Consider the following 23,572-nt stretch of genomic DNA (forward strand, 5'->3'; position numbering starts at 1 on the left):
AGATTTGTGTACTGATGTGGTGGTGAGGAGTGAGGGGTTGGGGGGGGGTCCCCAGACTGCATACGCAAACACTTACTTATATGTTGCTTCATGAGCACATAGGTGGAAGTGTGTGCATAAACACACAGGCAAACACAACGGCAGCTTCGGGCTGGACACTGGGGGCTCATAGAGGATTCAGCGCAAGCCCCCTCGCTAATAAAATTCACAGTGTTAGTATTAGTGAGATTTAGCAGGGAAAATAAACATTTTCCAACTCCAACTGGCCTGTGGGGTGGCGAGGCTGGCTAAAGATGTGGAGACCTGGGGCACTGCTGGCACCAACTCAAGTTGTGGTGGTAGTGTAGGGGGTAGACTTTGCTGAGGCCTGCCTCACCCCAGGCAAGGTCAGGGTGAACAAGCCAAAGATTATCCACAGAAGCAAACTGTAGGACATAGAGTAGGGTTTCTGCTAGTCTATATCGACGACGTTTCATTTCCAGGATTGCTCCGGTGCCGCCGGAAATTCTGCCAGATGTCCCTACTTTTCAGATGCTCTCTTTGTGTTAGCGTTCTAAACTCTGGTGGATTTGTGAGGACTATGGTTAACTGCTCCTCAGATCTCTGCAGGGTAAATCCAGACAGCTAGCTAGACTATCTGTCCAATCTGAGTTTTCTGTTGCACGACTAAAACTACTTTTGAACGTACACATGTTCTGAGGCTATTTTACAGAGGCTACGTCATTGTGTCCTGCACTTAGCGATTATGATTGGTCCAAAGAAATGTTAATATATCAGAGCGTGTTTTTCTCCCATCCCGGAATGCTGTGTGGACTAGCCAGACCCTAGACTAGGTTTCTGCTTACATAACAATGTTGCATAGCTTGGAAGCCAGTTTTTGGAATAAATTTGAATATAAAAGTCATCAACTCCACTGTAATTTCTACCTTAACTATTGTTGATGACACGTTAACCAATAGAAGCACTCTGGCTGCTGTAAACTTGACCTCCAGAGACCTCTTGGATTCTTCACCAGTGGTGTAGTGGTGTCTTTGTAAGGGGGTTTACCATGTTGGGGCTCCCTTGTCCCTCGTGTCTGCAAAACCTTACCATGCACGGCAGCTGAATTCGCAAAATATCACAAGATCACGCACGAATCGCTGAAACTGATCACCTGCCAGGTATTTTTTGAAAGTGCCTTCCCCCACCCAAACAGTTTCCAATGACGGCTTCTCTCACATGACTTTAATTTGAAAGCAAACAATTCACATTTTTACACGCCAAACACTTGGACTGACCTGCTGCTTGTCAAGAGAGCTTGAAACTGGTCAGAGCGGCATTGATTAACAAGATTTGAGTTTGCGGCAGCTGGTGTAATGTTATCAGCTTGCTAACATTACATCCATCACATTATCTTCCTCGGGAATAGTTTCTCCCTCTAGCTTGTGAATTTCATCACTGTCTCCGCTCTCAGGCAATGTAGTCGTTTTGACAAAGTTATGTGTGTGCACAACAAGCAGGTAGGCTACTAGTTTCATTCAGTCCATTTCACACTCCTGCACGGACCTTATGGGTTATGGAATGAGAGAAATTCTATATTTTAGGGAAGTGCCTATGTTGCCTGCTAAGAGGTGGCCGTGTGCTCGGGGCCAGGATGACACTGAGAGCTAGCTGCTTCAGGGGATTAGCACAACCCTCCAATTAAAGTGTTTTCATTTTCCACAAAGCCATTTCAGTTAAAACAGCGCAGGCAAACGCTTAGAGGTCCCATGACATGGTGCTCTTTGGATGCTTTTATATAGACCTTAGTGGTCCCCTAATACTGTATCTGAAGTCTCTTTTATATAGACCTTAGTGGTCCCCTAATACTGTATCTGAAGTCTCTTTTATATAGGATACTGTATCTTTCTTTTATATAGACCTTAGTGGTCCCCTAATACTGTATCTGAAGTCTCTTTTATATAGACCTTAGTGGTCCCCTAATACTGTATCTGAAGTCTCTTTCCCGAAATTCAGCTTTGGTGCAGAATTACAGCCACTAGAGCCAGTCCCACAATGAGCTTTCCTTAGTATGTGCCATTTCTGTGTCTGAAGCTATTGAGGAGGAGAGAGGGAGGGGCAAGGTGGAGGCTGGGGGTGTGGCCTTGACCAACTGCCATTTTCTCGTTTGAAAGCCATGATGTCTCTCTCTCATGGGTTGGCCAAATTCTCTGGGTGGGCAAAGCAGAGAAAGGGGAGGTAACCTTGCTTGTTATGACCTCATAACAAGCAGATTACAAAACGGCTCATCTGAGCTTTCATTTTTTCAAAGGCAGAGCAGGATACCCAGGGCTCGGTTTACACCTATCGCCATTTCTAGCCTTTAATATGTATTTTTTTCTTTACTGTATCGATGTGCACTGGAGTGCCTGTAATTATGACTTTCTATATAAATCCAGATCCCACAATTACAACCAGCGCATGTTGCAGTCCCACACACACACACACACACACACACACATGCCATATTACCACATACTGCCGCGCCACCATGGCCTGTGCAACATCTGTTTTCTCACTCGCTGCCGGAACCTGCTCACCCTTTCAATTATAAGTGCCATCTATAAAACACTCCTTTACCAAGTGGTGAGAGTTGTGTGTGCACGTTTGTGTGAAATTTGTTCCAGGTAAAATTAGGTTACACCATTGGAACAAGACTGTGCTAAACAAAACTAGCTTGTTTGCACCTTAGCTTTAGGAGAAGCGACATTATAGACAGTGAAGCTTTTGTTGCTGGAGGCGTTAAGAATTCCTCTGAGCTGAGGCTGATGTATGGATTGAGGGGGTGGTTTGACGATGGAGGTAGAGGGCGGTGTTTTGGGCACACTTCCCAGAAGGGTGAGGCAGGCGCCAGGCTACCAGGCCACCAGGCTGTGAGGCCTGTTTCCTGCTTTATAAAGGGGAATATTAATACACTTATCTCCCATTAAATCTGTTGGCGAGACAGCAAGCTCGCCTCACTGCAAAAACAGAAAATCCCTGCAGCCATGCTTAGCTTATCAGAATGAACTCCTCATTCATGACAATCCATGGTCCCAAGTGGAGGATCGCCTGCCTCTCTACCCTCTATGTTTTGTCTATTACTCCCCTCCCACCGCCCTCCTTTACTCCATCCTCTTTTCTTTATGTGGCTAACTCTTGTTTACGTGATCCTGTTAAAATCAATCTAAAATAAAAACCATAACAGCTGGAGCAGTAATTTCTTTCGGAGCAGAAAGCTAATATAAGGCTTCCGTCTTTCGCATCATTACGCTGTACGCTCATGATGACGTCATCACGTTACGTGACTGTCCGGTGACACCATTTCTATTGCAGATTAAACTATCAAAAGACCTTTAAACTGTACTCATTAAAATGGATCATATCTCAAAAAGTACAAAAAATGTACATAGTTCAAATAACTTCTGTAATGTTAAGGAATATTTTGTTCATGTTTTTACATTTACAATATGTTTTATTTGTTTAATTGGTAAAAGTTGATGCAAAAAAAAAAAATCAACACTTTTATTAATAATCATGTTTTTTTATTTAATTTGTATGTAGGGACATTAAACATTTGAAGATACTCCAAAAAAATGACATCACAATATTAAAAAATACCAATGTAGGCACTGGAGAACCGTTTCTATAGCAGAGTACAACGTGTTAACCAGAGATGACACATTTATTTATTTATTTATTGGCCCGACTGTAAAGACGCACATTCCTGAGGACCGTTTGTTGTTTTTGCCAACTCTTTCTTACACGACACTATTATATCTACCACGCTTTTTTTATTTAGGCCCCCAACTACTGTCGTCTTCCGTGCCGGGGGCCTTTTAACTAAGTGCATATGCTTCTGCTTTACGACTTGCCACCTCCAAACATAATAGTTTTGGATCCTGGTTTATGGCTGTAGGTCTGGCGCGGTGATTATGGCGGTGCCTGGATTCATTTTGCTTGAGGGGTTTGTGAGTTCCACCAGCAAAGAGTCAGGGATTGACTACATATTGACAGCAGTGAAGTTGGCGTGTAGCAAATGTGTGCTTAGGTGAGTTGTGATGGGCCTATTAGGAGTTTCCTGCCTCTCGCGCCTCTGATGATGTCTGCTGTAAGACCTAATTACACGAGTGCACAAAGACACACATGCCAGTCCTGCTCTCTGTCCCCTCACACTGTGAAGCAGCACCTGTTGGTCCCAAGCAAGTGTGGGAGTGGGAGCTAGCTATGTACATGCCCCAGAAATGTAAAAGAAATAAATGCACTGGAATGATGGGCTCTCAGTATGTATGGAAAAACAAATAGCCTTCTCTTTAAGTTCATGGGAAAGTAGTCTCCCCCGTCATTTTCTTGTGATTTTTTTTTCAATGTGAAAAAGAAAATAGTGCGACAGCCAGGTCTAGCGGAAGGCCATGAACCCACCTTTGTGAGTCAGTCTTGTTCTTTTTTTAATGGTATTCTGAGATCAATTTGTTTAAATTGCCTCCATTTAACTTGCCCAAGTACAGCGGTCTGAAAGAGATTGCTATCACAGTAATTACTGAGAATGATTGGGGGTGATTCATTATGCATAAGAGGATGCAAATGTTAAATAGGGGAGCTGTGTGTGTGTGTGTGTGTGTGTGTGTGTGTGTGTGTGTGTGTGTGTGTGTGTGTGTGTGTGTGTGTGTGTGTGTGTGTGTGTGTCTGAGAGATGCAAGAGATAGAGTGTAGCTTAGCGTGGCTGTGACTTGGACTACAATGCTCAGGGCTGAATGTTCCTTCTAACATGGCCCAGCGTAACTGCTGGTTTCTTTTGAGGGCAGGCAGAGATTTAGTGGAAGTACGAAGTATTTACACATTAGTTCTCTTGTTTGTTGATTGTGAGCCACAAAAGTTGGGTCCACAAAGTTCTTAATACTGCACGTTAGACATCATATTAATTTTTTTGCAAGCTGTTGATTTCCCGTACCGTCTTCCATTGAGATAGCAATGCTAAAACGCCTGACGTTGTCTCCGTTGTGTCTCTGTGTGTCTGTCTCCAGTGTCACGTTTCTCCAGCCCACGGCTGACACCGAGACTGAACAGGAAGAGGGCACTGTCTATCTCCCCGCTGTCAGATGCCAGCATTGATCTGCAGACCATGATCCGCACCTCACCCAACTCTCTGGTGGCCTACATAAACAACTCCCGCTCCAGCTCAGCCGCCAGCAGCTCCTATGGACACCTATCCGTTGGAGGGATCAGGTAGTTAGACACTGCACAATCACACATATCAAGCAACTACAACACACATATACGCACATTGGGGTGGCAGTAGCTCAGTCCGTAGGGAGTTGGGTTGTAGTGTGGACTGGTAGCTGGAGAGATGCCAATTCACCTCCTGGGCACTGCCAAGGTGCTCTTGAGCAAGGCACCGTACCCCCCCCCCCAACTGCTCAGGGCGCTGGTCCAGCACTGGCAGCCCACCCACTCTGACATCTCTGTATTTGTGCATGTGTGTGTGTATTTCAGGCTTGCGTGTAGTGATTTCTAACAAACAGAGTGTAAAATTGTAATTTCCCCACTGGGGATCAATAAAAAAAATAAAAAATGTACAGGCATTGAGCATATTGTGCAGACTGATTTTATTTAAAATTCCTAGAATGCTAGTTTCAATAGCTGTCTTTTACTGGAATCCAATGATGCAGATTTACCACTGACAATAATTGATAGTACTTTAAAAAGTGATACTTTTTTCAAGTGCTACCCTTTTTGTATCCTACTGTATCCAGTAAAGCCAAACCTTTAAGGGACTGTCACATTTGAACCGGCTTGTGAATTTTGACTTTTTAAATTAGTTTTCAGCAACCGCGCTAGTATACAAGAATATATGTTATATGCTTTACAAATGTTGTCTTCTTCCTCTGTGCTACAAGAGCTCCATTGTTGTCCAAAAAACTATTACAAACACATAAATCATCCCCACTGGGTGACATACAATATATCTTTACCAAAACCTTGGCATTGAGTTATGCTCACAAACACCATCTTGCTGCTGCAAATACCCACTATTGCTCCAAATGTGTATTAATCCGCTGCTTAAAATAGTCCCCAACAAATGTGCAATTTACTCCTGTTTGAGTCATGTTTACTTAAAAAACCACAGTGCCCAGCTGTTTTGGGACATTGCTCAGATTTACTTCAGTAAAAACACAGACAAGGTAGGAGAGTCAGAAAGCACTGAGAAGACGGACTAATGCTTTGTTGGTTTTGGTCTTTTCATGGGTTTTGTAAACAATGATGGAACTATCGAATAAGGCCAGCCTCATCTACTACTCCCAAAATCAACTGATACATTCCCAAATTATGAAACCCCGTCCTGTCAGCACAACAATGTCCTTTTACCACATTAGCATGACAACTGTTACGCTAGCAACTTACACCGCTATATGATACTAAGTGCAGATCTAGATCTAATTAGCATCCTAGTACTCTAGCACACTATTGTACTAGCTTACCCACCATCCCTTGGCAGTGAGGATGAGGCAAACACAGAACATGTTGGTGCAAATCATTTGGAATTCATTGAAATTATTCTAGTGTGGGTTTAGAATTTGAATATTAGCCCTTGGACAAAAGTCTCCATTCCTACTTTCCTTGACATAACTTCTTTCCTCTCCCTTCGTGCTCAGCCCCTCGTTCAGCTTCCCTCATCCCATCAACCCGGTGGCATACCAGCAGCTGTTGTCCCAGCAGAGGAGTCTCAACGCCTTCGGCCACACACCTCCTCTCATTCAACCATCGGCGTCCTCCTTCTCTGCTCGCCAACACCCCCTCCCTGCTTCCCCTATGTCCACCTCCCACAACAGCTCCAACTCTGAGGCAAACCAGGTAGGAATGGGAGCATTCGTACCTTGAATGTTACACTTTCTATATTAATATTATGTGCACAGATTCAAGGGCATATACACTTTCTCTTTCAATCTTTCCTACCTTAGATCCCATTCATATGGATGTGTAATGTGTAGGATTGATTGATCCATCCTTCCATCTTCAGCAGGAATAGGCATTCTCAAATCATTTCTCCTACCAAAACAGATGCTTTTTCTTACTTTCATGTAATACATCTGGGGGAGAGAGAGAGAGTTAGGCCATTGACTAACTAAGCAGACATGTTTAAAGAGGAGATGTGGACAGTGATTCAGTAGTCTTGACGGTCTGGGCTGAGTTTGGCATGGAAAACAGTGAGACACAACAATGGAGAAAAATAGTATTGATTGTTGATGGACAAGACCCAAAACTGGCCCATATTAAACGTGAAAATTTTACATTTTCTGCATTTAAAAATGCCCATTGCAAGCTCACAGAGCAAAAAGCTGAAAGCTTTAAAATCTAATTTTTTAAACAAATAGTCCTAAACAAGGAACCAGCATGTTAGGCATGTTGTGCTTTATACATGACTTACATAATCAATTAATGAGCAAATTCTGATGTCGATTAACTTATCAACGCTTTTCAGAATTGAGGATAAAGGCTGGAGTTGTCATGAATGAAGAAGTTTTTGTGAATTGTCTCAGGGCAGAAATATGCAGGAGGCCTCCCATGTTCCATCTGTCTTCCTTCCTACTGTCTCCTCGGTCTGTCTTTATCAGCCCACTGTATACAGCACAGCATAATGTAATGTAAACTTCCCACTCAGTGAATCAATCCACCTCACACTGCTATCAGCTGCCTCCAGCCCTGTTTCAGCGCACTGTCTATTGACACATTATAAGAGTATCCATGTATCCAAGAGTATATATTTGCAACTTTTTGCGTATACGCTCACACACACACACACACACACACACACACACAAAACAGGACACACCCCCATTCACACACATGCACAAACACACTCTCCGCTTCATTTCAGCAGTGATCAGAACCATATTTCCCTCTTGGTTTCCAGCCAACTGAATGAATCATCAAGGCCCCCAGAAATCCTGAACTGCACTGTAGCGTCTGGGTGGGATTAGGAGACCCCCCTCTAATATTGGACCCCCTCCAGTGAACCTCAATATACACACACACACACACACACACTCACACACACATCAATGTCATGTATCAGCTGCTTTACATTTAATATATTTCCTTTGTTTTGGTCTTCATTAGAGCTTTGTCAGGCCTTGTGTGTCTTTCTGTCGTCTTAAAAAATCTGGTGGCAGATCAAAGCCCCCAGCCCCCAACCCTGCCTCCCCCCTCCGTACAGAGGGCAATAATTCCTCTTCTTTCATATTTCCTTGTGGCTTTTGGCGATGGTAGAGCAGTCTAAACTGTTTAGTCTCGGCGGCGGGTCTTAGTCTGACTTATGGGCCGCGGTGCCTGGCGCAACAAGGACTCCACACAACTCTTTGCAGCCGACTGTCGAGCCAAAAACAATTGCGTGGTATCTCCTTGACTTTGTTATCTCTTTCCCTTCCGTCACTCTGTGTGGTGATTGTGTGGAATGTGCTGGTTTAATAAATTGAATGGGTGGTTAAATGAATAGGAGAATGAGTGGGAGTGCTAATGGATGGATGGGAGCGTAGGTATGTGTTAGGATTAATGGAATTATTCATTGATATGGTATGAATGAGTGGGTCGTTGGGTCAGTGGATGGATGTTTGAGTAAATGGAGACATTTTAAATCTGTTTTTGGTTTCCTATATTACTATATTGGTTTACTATATTATTCTGCCTCATTTTCTGCTTCAATGTCATTCAGAAAATCATATCCGCTACAGTAAAAAAAAAACTGTCTCTGTTCTCATCTGTCCTTCAGAATGCCAGTGGAGACCCCGCAGTCAGTAGCACAGTCAACCCATTGATCACCAAGAGGTCAAAGGTTAAGACGGAAGCAGAGGGTTCGCTGCCCATCTCACCATCCTCTCATGTAAGACAATTTAAAGAAAATAGTGGAAATAAGTAAAGAATCTGAAGTCCTGAAGAAAAAGAAAAATGCCACATTAGATAGGAGTTTTTCAAGTTGCACTACACATTGCTTTCCTTTTTTTGAAGAATTTACTTTTTGGATCTGCAATGACCTTAAAAAAATCTTAAACAACTGCATGGATTGTTTTTTTTTGTGCCTCTATCACAGCTTCAGCTTCTTACAGTGGACAAATAGTCCCCACTTTACCTGCAGTTGCAAATGTGCCTCCTATTATAGGTAGTGAATAAAAATGCAGCTTTAATCAATGACGAGAGGTGTGTCACGCATTGAGATCAAGCAACAACTCATTAGGATTAAGAAACAGATAAGATTAGAGAGATGCAAAGCAGTACAGGCCATATTGACCACAGATTCAGGTAAAAGATGTACTGTACAGTACTCTGTGTGTGCATGCTTTTATTCTAGTCATTTACAGTATACACATTAATGGATACACACATACACATGTACAGTACTGTTTGTTAGCCCCCTTTCTGACAAACTGCTTTTCTCCAGGACCACTGTGGGGGGGTCTTGGACCTGAGTGAGGATCTGGATAAAGATGAGTGCAAACAGGAGCCTGAGGCCATATATGAGACCAACTGCCACTGGGAGGGCTGCAGCAAGGAGTATGACACGCAGGACCAACTTGTTCATGTGAGTGATAGGCGTACTATCCTAATGCTACTATTGAGACTTATTGAAAGACAGGAACTGTAACTCTATTACAGCCTGGAGACTACAACACTGGAAATTCCACTGAGAAATAGAGCTGCAAAGATTATTTGATTCATCCACGGATTTAAAAGTTTTTGAAACCAAGGACTCCTTAACTGAAAGAGAGACAGAGCAGGGACCTCCTACTACATATATTGTATTAAAATTAAGTTGCATGTTAAACTGTGTCTACAATAACTTGTAGGGTGGCCTGTACGGTTTGACTCATTATATGTGAAAAAGAGTAATAATCCAGCTTGTTAAATGTGAATATGTTAGTTTCTTCTCTCCTCTGTGACAGTAAACTGATCTTGGGCTTTGGGAAACACTGATCCACATTTTTCACAATTTTCTGACATTTTAGAGACCAAACAACTACCATTAATCCAGAAAATACTTGACAGACAACAGATTAATGGACAATAAAAAAAAAAAGCGTTAGTTTCGGCGTTCAGCGTACATGCGTTTCCTTGGCTATGGTGAAAGTAAATTCCAAACCGTGCCATCAGAAACACTGCATTTTGTTGTGTAAAAAAGGGAAAAGTTCAAACAACTGCTGCTCATTAAATGCATGCTGATTGAGCCCGGTCAGAAAGCTGTCCCATAACTGATCCTTTCCTGTTGGGTTGACACGCGCAACCCTAATGAGCCTGCCGGCTCTCGCCAAACTCAGGCCCAAGTCCTGCAGCTGTGCCCCTTGTCCCACCCCTAAACCCCTCAGCCCCATGACCCCTAACCCCTAACCCCCAAATCCCAGAGGGCCGGCCATAAATCCATCGTCATGCCAGAAGCTCTGGAGTTACGGAACCTCATGCTCCCCCCATTTCCAGGCCAACCTCTCTTTTTGCTTTCTACTTTCTGGCTGTCAGTCATCTCGGAGCAGTGGTAGGAGGGGCATGTGTCAGGTCCACAGTGGGACGTGGTGGTAGACGGGCTGCTACGAGTCAGGACCAGAGTTACCTTTCAGAACTGTTGCCCGAACTCCAGCTCCCTAGCCACAAACTCTGTGAGAGCTCGCCAGGATTAGTGAGGAGGCTAGCAAAGGATCGGTGGGTCTGATGTTGGTTGTGGATAGACAATGTGAGGGCCAACACACTTCTTAAATACTCACTGAACCATGAGGGTTTTTAAAGGCCTCTGCTTTCTGTCAACTTTCTGTAATAGTCTCTTTTTCTGCAAAAACTCCTGACAGCATGTTCCTCAGCACAGCCCTGGTTTCACACAAGGTTGAAAAGCTGAAAAAAACACACACCTGTGGAGTTTTCTGGCTTCTGCTTAACCAAAGTAATCCTGTTTCAAGATCCCCAAAAATGATGGATTCACACTAGTGTGTAACCTGAAAATAGAGGCCTCCGCTTGTTTCCATTCCTCCTCCTTCACCCAAAATAGATCTCAGCAGAATGGTCAACCACTGAGCTTTTTCGCGGGCAGAGAAGTAGCCACAAAATTGGAGCGTTGTGGGTCTGGATGTCCTCAGGAAATGAAGTGGTTCCTCTGGGTGTGTGGATTTGAGTGTGGTGCACAGGATAAGAGTTTTTAGGTGTGTCTGTTCAGAAACATTGTGTGTTTGTGTGTGTGTGTGTGTGTGTGTGTGTGTGTGTGTGTGTGTGTGTGTGTGTGTGTGTGTGTGTGTGTGTGCGCGCGCACAGTAAGTGTGTGTTTTTCTGCAATGTAAATCATTTGAGTTTTATAAAACCTGTTGTGTCTGAGGGCAGGATTTAGATAAAGGTACTCTGGCATTCTCGAGCATGTCTACACAATGTACTAGGGCTGGGATGATATTCTATTGTCCCGATTAGATTTTTTCACAATACATGGGTGTTGATTTGATTTGTATTGCGAGTTTCATTTATTATGATTCTTAGAAGTATTACGATTCTCTTCTTCTTTTAACAAAAACAAAAGTTGAATAACACCCTTATAGGACAATATATCATGAGACATTTTTAAAAATCTAATGCACATCACATTTATTTCATTTGTATATCAAGTAAATAATATGTTTATATTTATATATTTTTATTATAATAATATTTACTGCTTACTGTTTGTTTTGCTGGAAATGGATATGATGTAGTCGCCGTTGGCAATACTGTATAAACTATACTACTACATCTTCTATCGGTTCTAGGGAAAATAATTGATTTTAAAAATTGTTGCAAAAAATCACGATACATACGCCCCCCTACAATGTAGTAGGAGTAACTGACTTATATATGATGAATTCCTACAAAGTGAAATTCATGCTGGAATTACGCTAAGATGTATACTTTTCATCATAGACAGAACATTTAAAAACAATTAGGTTTGCAATTATCTGAAACTACACTAGCTAATACAACATTTAAGTTTTAGCTTTGAACAGGAAACTTAGTCTAGTCCCTCACTGACTTCATGATCCATCAAAAGTCAGGAGAATGGGAGATAAATACGAGTCGGTCGCAAAATCCTCTTCCTGCTCACTTTTACTGGGAGCTGAGGAAGTTCCTCTTCCTTTAGAAACACACAGCCTTGAAAAAACAAAACAAGCTTTTGTAGTTTTTGTTTCCTGTTGACAGAGGCATAATAACTGTCAGCCATAATGGATGGCACCGTCACTCACAATGTGTGTGTGTGTGTGTGTGTGTGTGTGTGTGTGTGTGTGTGTGTGTGTGTGTGTGTGTGTGTGTGTGTGCGTGTGCGTGTGTGTGTGTGTGCGTATGTGCGTGCTTGCCCTTGCACCGTTGTGTGTGCTAGTACGCATGGTCCCTTCTGTCTGTCTTCTGGTGGGAAAAAGAGAAGAATTTGCTGACTCGTTTTTAGTAATATGGACACACACAGGTGCTCGCACACACACAGATGCTCAAGGCACACACCCACTTGGTGTCTAGTTTTGACATTTATCTCAGTGTATGTTATGCTACATTGGGATGATTTACCTAAATGAAATTGTCTCCTCAGCACATTAACAACGACCACATCCACGGTGAGAAGAAGGAGTTTGTGTGTCGTTGGGAGGAGTGTTCACGGGAGCAGAAGCCCTTCAAGGCTCAGTATATGCTGGTGGTCCACATGAGGCGTCACACAGGGGAGAAGCCGCATAAATGCACGGTAAGAAGCCTGTACCCCTGTAAAACACTGGGGTGAACTGTGGGAACTTAGCGGGTTATTTGGGCCAGTGGTTAAGAGCTATAAGTAACTAGCTAGTTAACTGACTGACTCGCTCACTGATTGAAGGCTACTCCAACAATTTAGTATTGCCTTTCCTTGAAATTTGGGGGACTTGCGAGAGACCGATGTTTAAAAGAGAATCTTCTAAATCAAAGCAGCAGAGGCCAAAATATCCTGACTTTTAGTCAAAAGTACTTCCCATAATGCAAGAATTTTTAGTTATAACCTGGCTACCAGAATGTCCATGTCTTTCAAACCCTACGCCCCCGAATTTGGAATGCAGGCTTTTGGTTATACATTTAATAGTCTTGCATTGGAGTAAGGTCTGGCTACACCACAGATGCATTCTGGGATAGCAGAAAAAACGCTCTGGGTTGTTTGCATTTCTTTAAACCATTCCCAATCGTCCGGATGCAGCAATGGTGCCTCTGCAAAATATTCACGGGAAGGAACTTGTTTTGGTGGAACAGTTGTTGGTGCTTTTTATAAGTGCCGGGTCGTTAAGAACATGAGGTACGCAGGATAGTTTGAAAAAAAAAACACCCATGCATTTAGGGTTAACTGACTGGTTAACTGGTTAACCAACTACTCAAACTAGAACTTACTCAGCCACCATAGTCTCTACCCTTCAACCCTTCCCTTTGCCTCAAAAAAATTAAAATGCTCTTGTGCCAGTGATATTTTCCATGTTGATAAATCATGAGGGTTTTATTGAAGACTTAATTTGCTGTGTGAAGATCAAATTGAGAGCCTTTTTGCTTGGCTTCAAAGCTGGCACACAGACTCTTGTGAATGCATTAAAACAGATGACTTGTGAAGGAGAGAGTGAAGAATGTGTAATGTGTAATTAAAAGGACAAGTAGGGGTCCTTGGGTCCTTATTAAGACCAGGCTGTATATGCTTTGCACTAATCCCACGTGCATCTTCTCATAACACTCCAACTCCCCTGTAGTCTCGTCTTTTCGACTTTTATATCCAATGAGCTCGTCTCGTTTTATTCTCTTTTAATTTCAAAGTCAATTCCATTCACATTGACTGCTCTAAAGGAATACCAAATTATAGCTTGTACAGTACAAGTGAACACAAAGGCTAAACACAGACTTCTCTTTGTCTCAACAAAGCACTCCAGCCAGAGAGCTCTACCACACTTCACACTCAGTTTAGATGTTTCACATAATAGCCCTTTTTACAAAAGCGTAGCACTGCTTTGCTTTTGTGTGGCATGCCACAGTAGGCGGGCACAAGTCCAAGAGTAGATTACATTTGAAAAACTGAAACACACAGTTTTTTTATTTTTATTTTTTTTTCGACCAGCTTTTTTCTCTACCCAGCTGCAGACAAAACAGCACAGCACTCAGGCAGTCTCACTGTGTATGTGTCTATCTCCATCTCTCTGCAGTTTGAGGGCTGCGCCAAAGCTTATTCTCGCCTGGAGAACCTCAAGACCCACCTCAGGTCCCACACCGGGGAGAAGCCATATGTGTGTGAACATGAAGGCTGCAACAAGGCCTTCTCCAATGCCTCCGACCGGGCCAAGCACCAGAACCGCACACACTCTAATGAGGTACGCTCACGCACACATGCACACACATCCATCAACTGACTCACTAAGTGGGATTTCATGCATTTGAGCAAGGGCATAGGTTTAGTTTCAACATTGGGGGGACACACTTCATTTCCTGCACTCTGGTCAATTTATATGCAACAATGTATGGTGCAAATCTCTTTATTTGTGTCTCAACAACAAACAAATCAACAAATCTGTTAGAGAATGATACCTTGTTAAAGCTTCTGTTGTGTTCTTTAACCACCCAATGTAGCACAAGTAGGCACTGTTCTTGTTTGTTTTTTTACATGTTTTGAGCCCCCTGAACAGTTATTTTTACCTCTTTTTGGGGATTGGGTTGTCTTTCATATTTTTTGAGGGGGACAAATCTACCTCTTCTAAATATTGGAGGGGACTATCACCTGCATCCCCCACCCTCGAAATCTACGCCTATGCATTTGAGCCACCATCAGCTTAGTGTTTAATATCTTTGAGTTGTGGACATACTGTAACAACACATTTGAGGACATCATCTTGGGCTTTGGAAAACACTGATCCACATTTTTCACAATTTTCTGACATTTTATAGACCAAACAACTAATCGATTAATCAAGAAAATAATCAGCAGATTAATTGACTACGAAAATAATCGTTAGTTGCAGCCCTAGTGCAAATTGGACAATTTTTTGATTTCATGTTGTTCATGAAACCAAAAAAATTGTCCGTCTTGGTTTTTTCTCAAAGGAAAACACAGTAATATACAGAACATATATGTATGTTGTAGCAGACCCAAAAAATGCAATTTTATTTCAGTTGGAAATTTAACTAAATCCCTCTTGGCAGAAACCATATGTGTGTAAGATCCCGGGCTGCACCAAGCGCTACACAGACCCCAGCTCTCTCAGGAAGCATGTTAAAACAGTCCACGGACCCGAAGCCCACGTCACCAAGAAACAACGAAGCGACGCACCTCCGAGACTGCAGCCACCCAAAGGCAACGGGGAGAATGAGGCCAATTCCAAGCTGGGTGCGAGAAACATGGACGGCAAGATTGAGGCCAACAGCAGCTCTAGAGGAGTGGAGGACTGCCTACAAGTCAAATCTATCAAGACCGAGAACTCTATGGTGGGTCCTCATCACATACATTCAAAAAACATCATCCCATACAAACCTCCTTTATAGTTTATAAAAATATTTGGGTGCAGGAAATAGATTTTTCATTCAAACTCTGGAGTTTAATCTAATCTAACTAGATTAGATTAGATGGACTTTATTGATCCCAAATTGGAAAATGTCAGTGCTACAGCAGCCACACAGCACACATGCAGAATATACAGTACAGGCCAAAAGTTTGGACACACTTTCTCATTCAATGCGTTTCCTTTTTATTTTCATGACTATTTACATTGTAGATTCTCACTGAAGGCATCAAAACTATGAATGAACCATATGGAATTATGTATTTAACAAAAAAGTGTGAAATAACTGAAAACATGTCTTATATTTTAGATTCTTTAAAGTAGCCACCCTTTGCTTTTTTATTAATAAGGGAAAAATTCTCTCTGACAAAGCACACCTGTGAAGGTAAAACCATTTCAGGTGACTACCTCATGAAGCTCATTGAGAGAACACCAAGGGTTTGCAGAGTTATCAAAAAAAGCAAAGGGTGGCTACTTTGAGGAATCTAAAATATAAGATATGTTTTCAGTTATTTCACACTTTTTTGTTAAGTACATAATTTCACATGTGTTCATTCATAGTTTTGATGCCTTCAGTGAGAATCTACAATGTAAATAGTCATGAAAATAAAGAAACACATTGAGTGAGAAGGTGTGTCCAAACTTTTGGCCTGTACTGTACAAGAAATAATAAATAGGTGATGAATAAAAATGTACAACTACTTAAATAGTATTCATAAAGGTGTATGTAAACCTATGTCTATGGAATTGCCTGTGGTAGGAATGATTTCTTGTAGCGCTCAGTGCAACACCAAAATGTACAACTTTTAGCACTCCAAATGATCAACATCACCTGTTAATATAACATGACATGTAACATAATTGCAGGCATTTGTATGTTTAGGAAACAAGAAAGACAAGGACACACTTTTTTCCTACTTTTTTCCCGCTTTACTAACATTGTTCTGACGTTAACTGTTTACTGCTGCTACCTCCTGCATCCTTCCTAACTCACCTCTCTGGTTGTTGCTTGAACTTGCTCCTCTCAAGTTAACCTTTCTAATGGACAGACTTCACTGAGGTGAGCACTCAAACTGTCTCTCCGTCTGGTCACAACTCGGCATGGGGAGATGTGTGAATGTGTCTTTGTGCTTCATGCTTGTTGCATTTTTCATGATGTACAATGTTCTTTTTTGCATGATTATCCATTTTCACACATTAAAACACGCTCCTTTGTATATGGGATGCAGTATATGCATGTATAGAGACACACAAACTACTATTCAACTGGCCCAAAAGATCACTGGCGTAGCCTCTGCTGTCGGGCCGATGATGAAAGTCATTGTCACATTAATATTCAAAGGCTGGGACTGTTTTAGCATGACAAACAAATAGTGCCAGCATCAAGCTGTGATCAAGACTTTAGTTAATTTTCCGCCAGTTTGAAATGACTGTTTCCGCTGGACTGTTGCTCACAGAACTCATCTATTATCCACTTGTTGTAAATAAATCAAATTCATCTATAATTAATGAGATCTTCAGGCAATATAGGCCTACATTAGTTATTACAAAACACCATTACAATCAGAATTTCTAAATGTGGTAATTATTTAATATTGAAGAATACATAATGGAGTTCTCTGAATGTGGCATTCTATTTTTAAATTTCACTTGTTTTTTCCATCATTTTTCATGAAACACTAATTGCTTTCAGTGTTACCAAAGTTTTGGAGAATGCTACTTATTTACTACTGGGAAATTGAACAAGGTACCATATCATTTCTAATAAAGCTTCTATACTTTGGTTCCACCAGACATATCAGTCCAGTCCTGGTGGCCACTCGTCATGCAGCAGCGAGCCGTCGCCTCTCAGCAGCGCCAACAACAACGACAGTGGGGTAGAGATGGCCATGCACAGCGGGGGCAGCTTCGGGGACCTCAGCGCACAGGATGATTGCCCCATGGTTGACTCCACTGTTCCCGCTGGGGGACAGCAGGCTGGGGTGGGGCTTCAGTTGAGGAAAGCTGTGGGTCATGGTGGAGCGGTCACCATCAAGCTGGAGAATATCAAGAAGGAAAGGCTGAAGACAGTGAGGGACTCCTGCCCCTGGGTCAACTCTGCACCACAGCCGCCGAAGGGCCAACGCAGTAGCATGAAGCTGCCTCCAATACCTGCAGTCGGTAAGTGTAGACGGTTGAGGAAATCTGTTTGCTGTCATTTGTTAAAGTTCTTTACTGTGTGATGAGGGTGCAAGATGGCTGAAATGTATTATGTTTTGTTATAGTCCGATAGCCAAAACAACCATATACAGTAATTCTTAGTCTATAATTGCAAATATTAGGGCTGTCAAAATTAAGGCGATAATAAATTCCTTTTAACGCCAAAATTTTTTTGACAAGCAATTAATGCATGTGCGTTCTGTGATTTGGGCCTCGGCTGTAGTTTGAGAAATCAGGAAACAGTGCAGCAGTAATGTTGTGGATGGCTAGCAGAAACACACCCCCTTGAGCAGAAATGGATAAAGAAAAGATTCTTTTGAATGGCAAGTTTAGTTACAAAGTCCATCTTGATGGGCTTGAGTTTGCAATATTATGCTTTCAGCATATCTTTTCAGCATACAGTACCTTTGCGGTTATTCTGGAGAATATTCTAGTCTGTATTTGTCATTGTTGCAATAATAATAAACATTTGCATAAAGCAAGCATATATGTCCGCTTCCATGTTGATAAAAGCATTAAAAACCTTTAAAAAATATCCCTTTTAAAGTACATTTGGAACAGATAGAATTTGCAATTAATCGCAAGTTAACTATGGACAATCATGCCATTAATTGCCATTAAATATTTGTATCAATTGACAGCCCTAAATAATATCCTTTTGTGTCTGCCAGGTTCCCTGCTGGAGAGCTCCAACATGATAAGTAACTTAAGCGGTCCGTATCCTGGCCAACGCATGGGTGACTTGTCTTCATGTGAAGTGACACTGTTGAACCAGCTGAATGAGCGCCGTGACAGCACCACCAGCACCATGAGCTCAGCTTACACCATGAGTCGGCGCTCCTCTGGTATTTCACCCTGCTATTCCAGCCGCCGCTCCAGCGAGGCGTCCCAGTTTGGTACTAACCGCCACAACAACATCAGTTCGGCTGACTCCTATGACCCAATCTCCACTGATCTGTCTCGCCGCTCCAGCGAGGCCAGCCATTGTGGAGGTGGTGGAGTCAGTGGAGGAGGCGGAGGAGGTCTTCCAAGCCTTCTTAGTCTGACACCAGCTCAGCATTATCGACTTAAGGCGAAGTATGCTGCTGCCATTGGTGGAGCGCCACCTACTCCTCTACCCAATATGGATCGAATGAGCCTAAGGACCCGCATGGCACTCTACAGTGACTCCCAGGAAGGCTCGTCGTACCCATTCCATCAGCCACCCTCTGGAACTGTGCCTCGCCGATGCAGTGATACTGGATATGGCACACGGAGCATGATGCCCCATGAGGTACCCCCCAACCTTCCACGTCGTGCCAGCGATCCAGTGCGTCGTCCTACACTGGACCCTCTTTCCTTCCCAAGGGTTCAACGCTATAACAGCACGAACAGCATGAACCCCATGAATGGTCCATCAGCTGACCGCCACCAAACACTGGCTATGCAGGGCTACACTCGCTCTGATGGCAGCCTGCAACGCTACCCATTTGCCCCCAGACCACCTAGCATTTCTGAGAATGTAGCCATGGAGAACATGGCAGTAGATGGGATGATGATTGGGGGGGAGCAGAGTGGGGAGGACGACATGGTGCTTCCAGATGATGTGGTGCAGTACCTTACGTCGCAGAACTCTGGCCCCTCAGGTCACAACTCGGGGCAAGTGGACTACCATTCCAACAATCAGACTCAGGGCTACCAGACAGGCATGGCCCCACCAGCATCATTTTATGCGCAGAGGAGGATGGCAATGGTGGACGCCACCATGACTCAGTCTGGTCAGGACATGCAATCCTACCAGATGAGTCCCATTGGCTCCCAGCAGCCATTCTCAGCACCATTGGATAATATGAACAAGAATAACATGCCGGTGCAGTGGAACGAGGTGAGCTCAGGAACTGTGGACACCACAACCAAGCTCACCAAGCAACAACAGCATCCTCTCAGGGGGAACCTAGCTGTGGTTCAGCAGAGGCACAATTTTGGTTCCTTTCAGGGACAAGGTCATGGCCTGGGCAGCAACCAGCAAGTAGTGCCTATGAGTCAGAATATGTCTATGCAGGGGTACGCAAACCACAGTAGCCAGCGGCTGATTAACATCTCCCACCAGCAGCATCAGCAACAGAGGCAATGCAACAGTGTAAACTTTAGTGAGCAAATGAGTCCTCAGCAAGGGTTTGGACAAGAGGTAATCCCAAACTCTATATCTGGGAGCACTAGCATGAGACCTACCCGGAACAATATGGCAGAGCCTGAACTGCAAAGTTGCAGAGCAAGGACACAGGCTGATGGGTATTCTCATGTGAACCAAGTGGATCCGCAGCATAATTACAGCGTTCTCTCCCAGCAACAGCAGCACAATATCCATAATGGAGGCAGAGGAATGCTACAACCTAGGCCTCCCATAGAGCCTAAATCGAATGCCAGACAACACACAGGGTCTAATATGATGCAACCGAGCCGAATACCCAAGTCATCTGATCTGAGTCTTAGTCGTGGTACTGACACCTCAGAGGCGAGCCCAAAGAGGCCAAGTGGCAACAGCAACTCTGAAAATCTAAACTCTGCTGTGTTCTACACAGGTCAGATTCATATGTTTGACCCAACTTCTGTCAGCTTTGATGCCCCCATGTCCCCCAGTGTCAGTCAAGCTCCTGCCAGCAACACCACTGCTGCAGCCAACATGGCCTCACCAGGAGTCAACCACGTTTCCAGCAGTACGGTGGATTCTTCCACTGGTGGATCTGGTGGCACGGAGCATGCCCAGATCGACTTTGACACCATGCTAGATGACGGGGACCACTCCAGCCTAATGTCGGGCACCCTGAGTCCTGGCCTTTTGCAGAGCCTCTCCCAGAATTCCTCACGTCTCACCACCCCCCGCAACTCTGTCACCCTTGCCTCTGTACCGGCAGGGATTGGCAACATGGCCATCGGTGACATGAACTCTATGCTCACAGCCTTGGCTGAAGAAAGCAAATTCCTCAACATGATAAGCTGAGAGCAATCAAACACGTCATCATCCATCCAGTCTTAACCCTTTTTACATCAGGAATATATGGACTACACAAAGCACTGATTGAACAAAGTAAAACTGGCTATTTCATGCATTTGTTTCTCCATAGTAATATCTTGTAATATTATACTTCAGATTATAATATGTTACATTAAAAGAATAATAGTAAGTAAAGCTAGAGTTAAGGATCATTTCTATCATTATTTGTTAAAAAGCCATACATTTTACCTACGAATATATGGTAGCCCAGGGTATATATATACATATACACAGGGCTGTAGTCAAGACCACCTTTGTCGAGTCCAAGACAAGTCCAAGACCACGACTAGTCGAGTCCAAGTCAAGACCAAGTCCAGAGAGGTTCAAGTCCAAGACAAGACCGAGTCCAAAAAGGTTCAGGTCCGAGTCAGCACCGAGTCCAGGACAGGAAAAAAAAAGTCTAATGCATCCATGACATTATCAGTCATTTGGGGTTATTATTTGTTGATTTAAAAGCAAAAACAGTGTCACAACACCCATGATTTTTAAGTAAAGACATTCCCCTTGATATCATATAATCTAATCTAAAGAAAACAGAATGATGATATATGGTGATACCTCATAATAACAGTGTTAGAACTGATATACAAACACCAACCCACTACTATTACCACTTCTAGGTACTAGTACTGAGCATTTGAGTAACTAAATGACAATATAGCTTCACTCCAGATGTACAGTAGTGTAGAAAAGAAGTGACCAGTATTACAGAGTGGGTTGGTTGGTTATAAACCCTATGGTTGGTTTATGCCTTTCCTGAAAAAAAAATATTGTATTGTATTATATTGTTATTTGGAAGTGTGTGAATCAATGCAAATTAGCAGGGCACGCAGATGCAGAGCGTGCCCTGCGAAGATAACCTGTGTGATTGGTTATTAGATGGCCAGTGTTTCCTCCAATAGTAAACAAACATAGGTAGCGGTGAAAACGTTATATGGGAACATAGTAAAGAGTAAAGACACCTGGATTCGGTCGAGACCAAAAGCCATATTTGGCAAGACCAGTGGCCGAGACCGAGACAAGTCCGAGTCCGAATACCAGCGAGTCCGAGACAAGTCCGAGACCATAGAAAAACGGACTTGAGTCCGGACTCAAGTCCAAGACCGGACTTGAGTACTACAGCCCTGCATATACATGTACATATACATCTATAAACAATTGCCATTCAGTATTTGCTGGTGTAATAGCCCTTTACAAAGTGGTGCACTGAAAGCAGATCACATACATGTATTACCTTGCTGGGGACATCAACGTTGAGCATCTGAGTACGACATGAAAACAGTTAGCAGGAAATGGACATGATATGTAGATAACAGATAATATTTTCTCATGAAGACCTTTATGTGTATAGATTAAACTGCATGGTACTTGCTTTAAATTATGCTATAGACTTATGAGGTTTAAACTAGGGCTGTCAAATGTACAGTAAAATATGGGCACCTACTATTCATTCACAAAAGAAAAGTGACAGATTTTTAAATAGATTTTTCAGTTTGCATTGTGCTAACCACATGGATTGGAAAAATAAAATTATCACAAGGTTAAGATACCTTTTACCGTGTACAATACAATATGCTTGATAAGTGAAGAGACTAACCTGGTACACAATGTACACATGTTATGAAAATGATTTAGAAAGGTGAACTTTTTACTTGTGACAAGGTTTAAAACTCTATGACATAGCTCAGAAGGACATACTGTACATAGAAATGTATGTAATTGTTATGCAGCCAAATCTTTACAGAACTATAGTTCATTTAGCTTTTCATTTTACTGCCAAACATGCAGGTGCTTAAAGCACTGAGGTTAATGAGCATATAAACAAACCATGCATGTAGAAATTGATACATGCCTGTTGTGTAAAACATGAACAGCTATTGCAATGTATGTATGCATTCAACTATCTTGCAGGATAAGAAATAAGCAAAGAAGTGCCAGTATTGGAACCTGTCTTTGTATTGCTGAGTTTCAACTACACATAGATTTTGGAATAAAGGTTATTTGTGATTCTGAGCTAATTTTGCATACGTTAAACATTTTCATTTTCAATTTCATGAAATTCAATATGCAATTATACTCTTAAACCAGAAACCTCATTTCAATTCACAAATGTAAGCATTTGGCAGCCCTGGTTTAAATATGTGGTTGTACATTATGATCCACAGATAGTAAGTGTTTTTTGATCATGGTCTGAGCTCTTGGGGATGGCACTGTAAAATCAGATTTCCTTCTTTTCCCTCTGGATCAGAGGCATTAACTCTCCGTGGTCCCATCTCACAAGGGTAAATGATTGAAAAAGACAAGGATACGCCTCTGTGTTAGTCTATCATGGCATATGAACCCCTGCATTCTCTAAAAGAATATACAAGTACCTCTGTGTGTTTTCAGTCGAGATCCGATCCTAATTAACACATTCATACCAACCCCCCCTTCACCGCTTCCCATCCTGCCCTTGGGCTCTGGATGAACTGCAGAGAGTCCAGGAAGGGACACAGACTTTGATAATGAAATCCTGGTTCAGACAGGAATGGCCAACTAGCCCTGCAAATTCCTCAGTTTTATAATGTTTGCTGAATTTCTAAGTAGCCTTTAAAATGTTTGTGTGTATCCTACCATTCACGTCTACTATGCTCAGTGTGTGTGGGTTTGTGTGAGTGTGTGTATATAGCTTTTGTACATTTCAAATAAACTATCTCTTCTTTTTTTCTGTTTAAATCCCAGCGTTGTGTCTTCTTTGATATAACATAGTCTGTGGTCCCTGGAGGTGACATGGAAGTAGAGCTATATGCTACAAGTGAAATCACATTTGGCA

At 42.6% G+C, this 23,572-nt stretch overlaps 1 protein-coding gene across 1 annotated transcript in view; it reads left to right on the forward strand.

Moving 5' to 3' along the window:
• gli2a (GLI family zinc finger 2a) overlaps positions 1 to 23,429 on the forward strand; it is a 106,427-nt gene extending 82,998 nt beyond the window's left edge. The window contains exons 6-14 of the mRNA XM_028591864.1: positions 5,022 to 5,223; positions 6,651 to 6,849; positions 8,765 to 8,875; positions 9,431 to 9,571; positions 12,572 to 12,721; positions 14,181 to 14,345; positions 15,172 to 15,453; positions 17,321 to 17,687; positions 18,398 to 23,429. Coding sequence (XP_028447665.1) covers positions 5,022 to 5,223; positions 6,651 to 6,849; positions 8,765 to 8,875; positions 9,431 to 9,571; positions 12,572 to 12,721; positions 14,181 to 14,345; positions 15,172 to 15,453; positions 17,321 to 17,687; positions 18,398 to 20,706 — 3,926 coding nt within the window. The 3' untranslated portion in view covers positions 20,707 to 23,429. The remainder of the gene's footprint in view (positions 1 to 5,021; positions 5,224 to 6,650; positions 6,850 to 8,764; positions 8,876 to 9,430; positions 9,572 to 12,571; positions 12,722 to 14,180; positions 14,346 to 15,171; positions 15,454 to 17,320; positions 17,688 to 18,397) is intronic.
• Positions 23,430 to 23,572: the final 143 nt, after the last annotated feature.

This window comes from Perca flavescens, chromosome 11 (genome assembly GCF_004354835.1).
Source record: "Perca flavescens isolate YP-PL-M2 chromosome 11, PFLA_1.0, whole genome shotgun sequence".
In the NCBI taxonomy this organism is placed as follows: domain Eukaryota; kingdom Metazoa; phylum Chordata; class Actinopteri; order Perciformes; family Percidae; genus Perca; species Perca flavescens.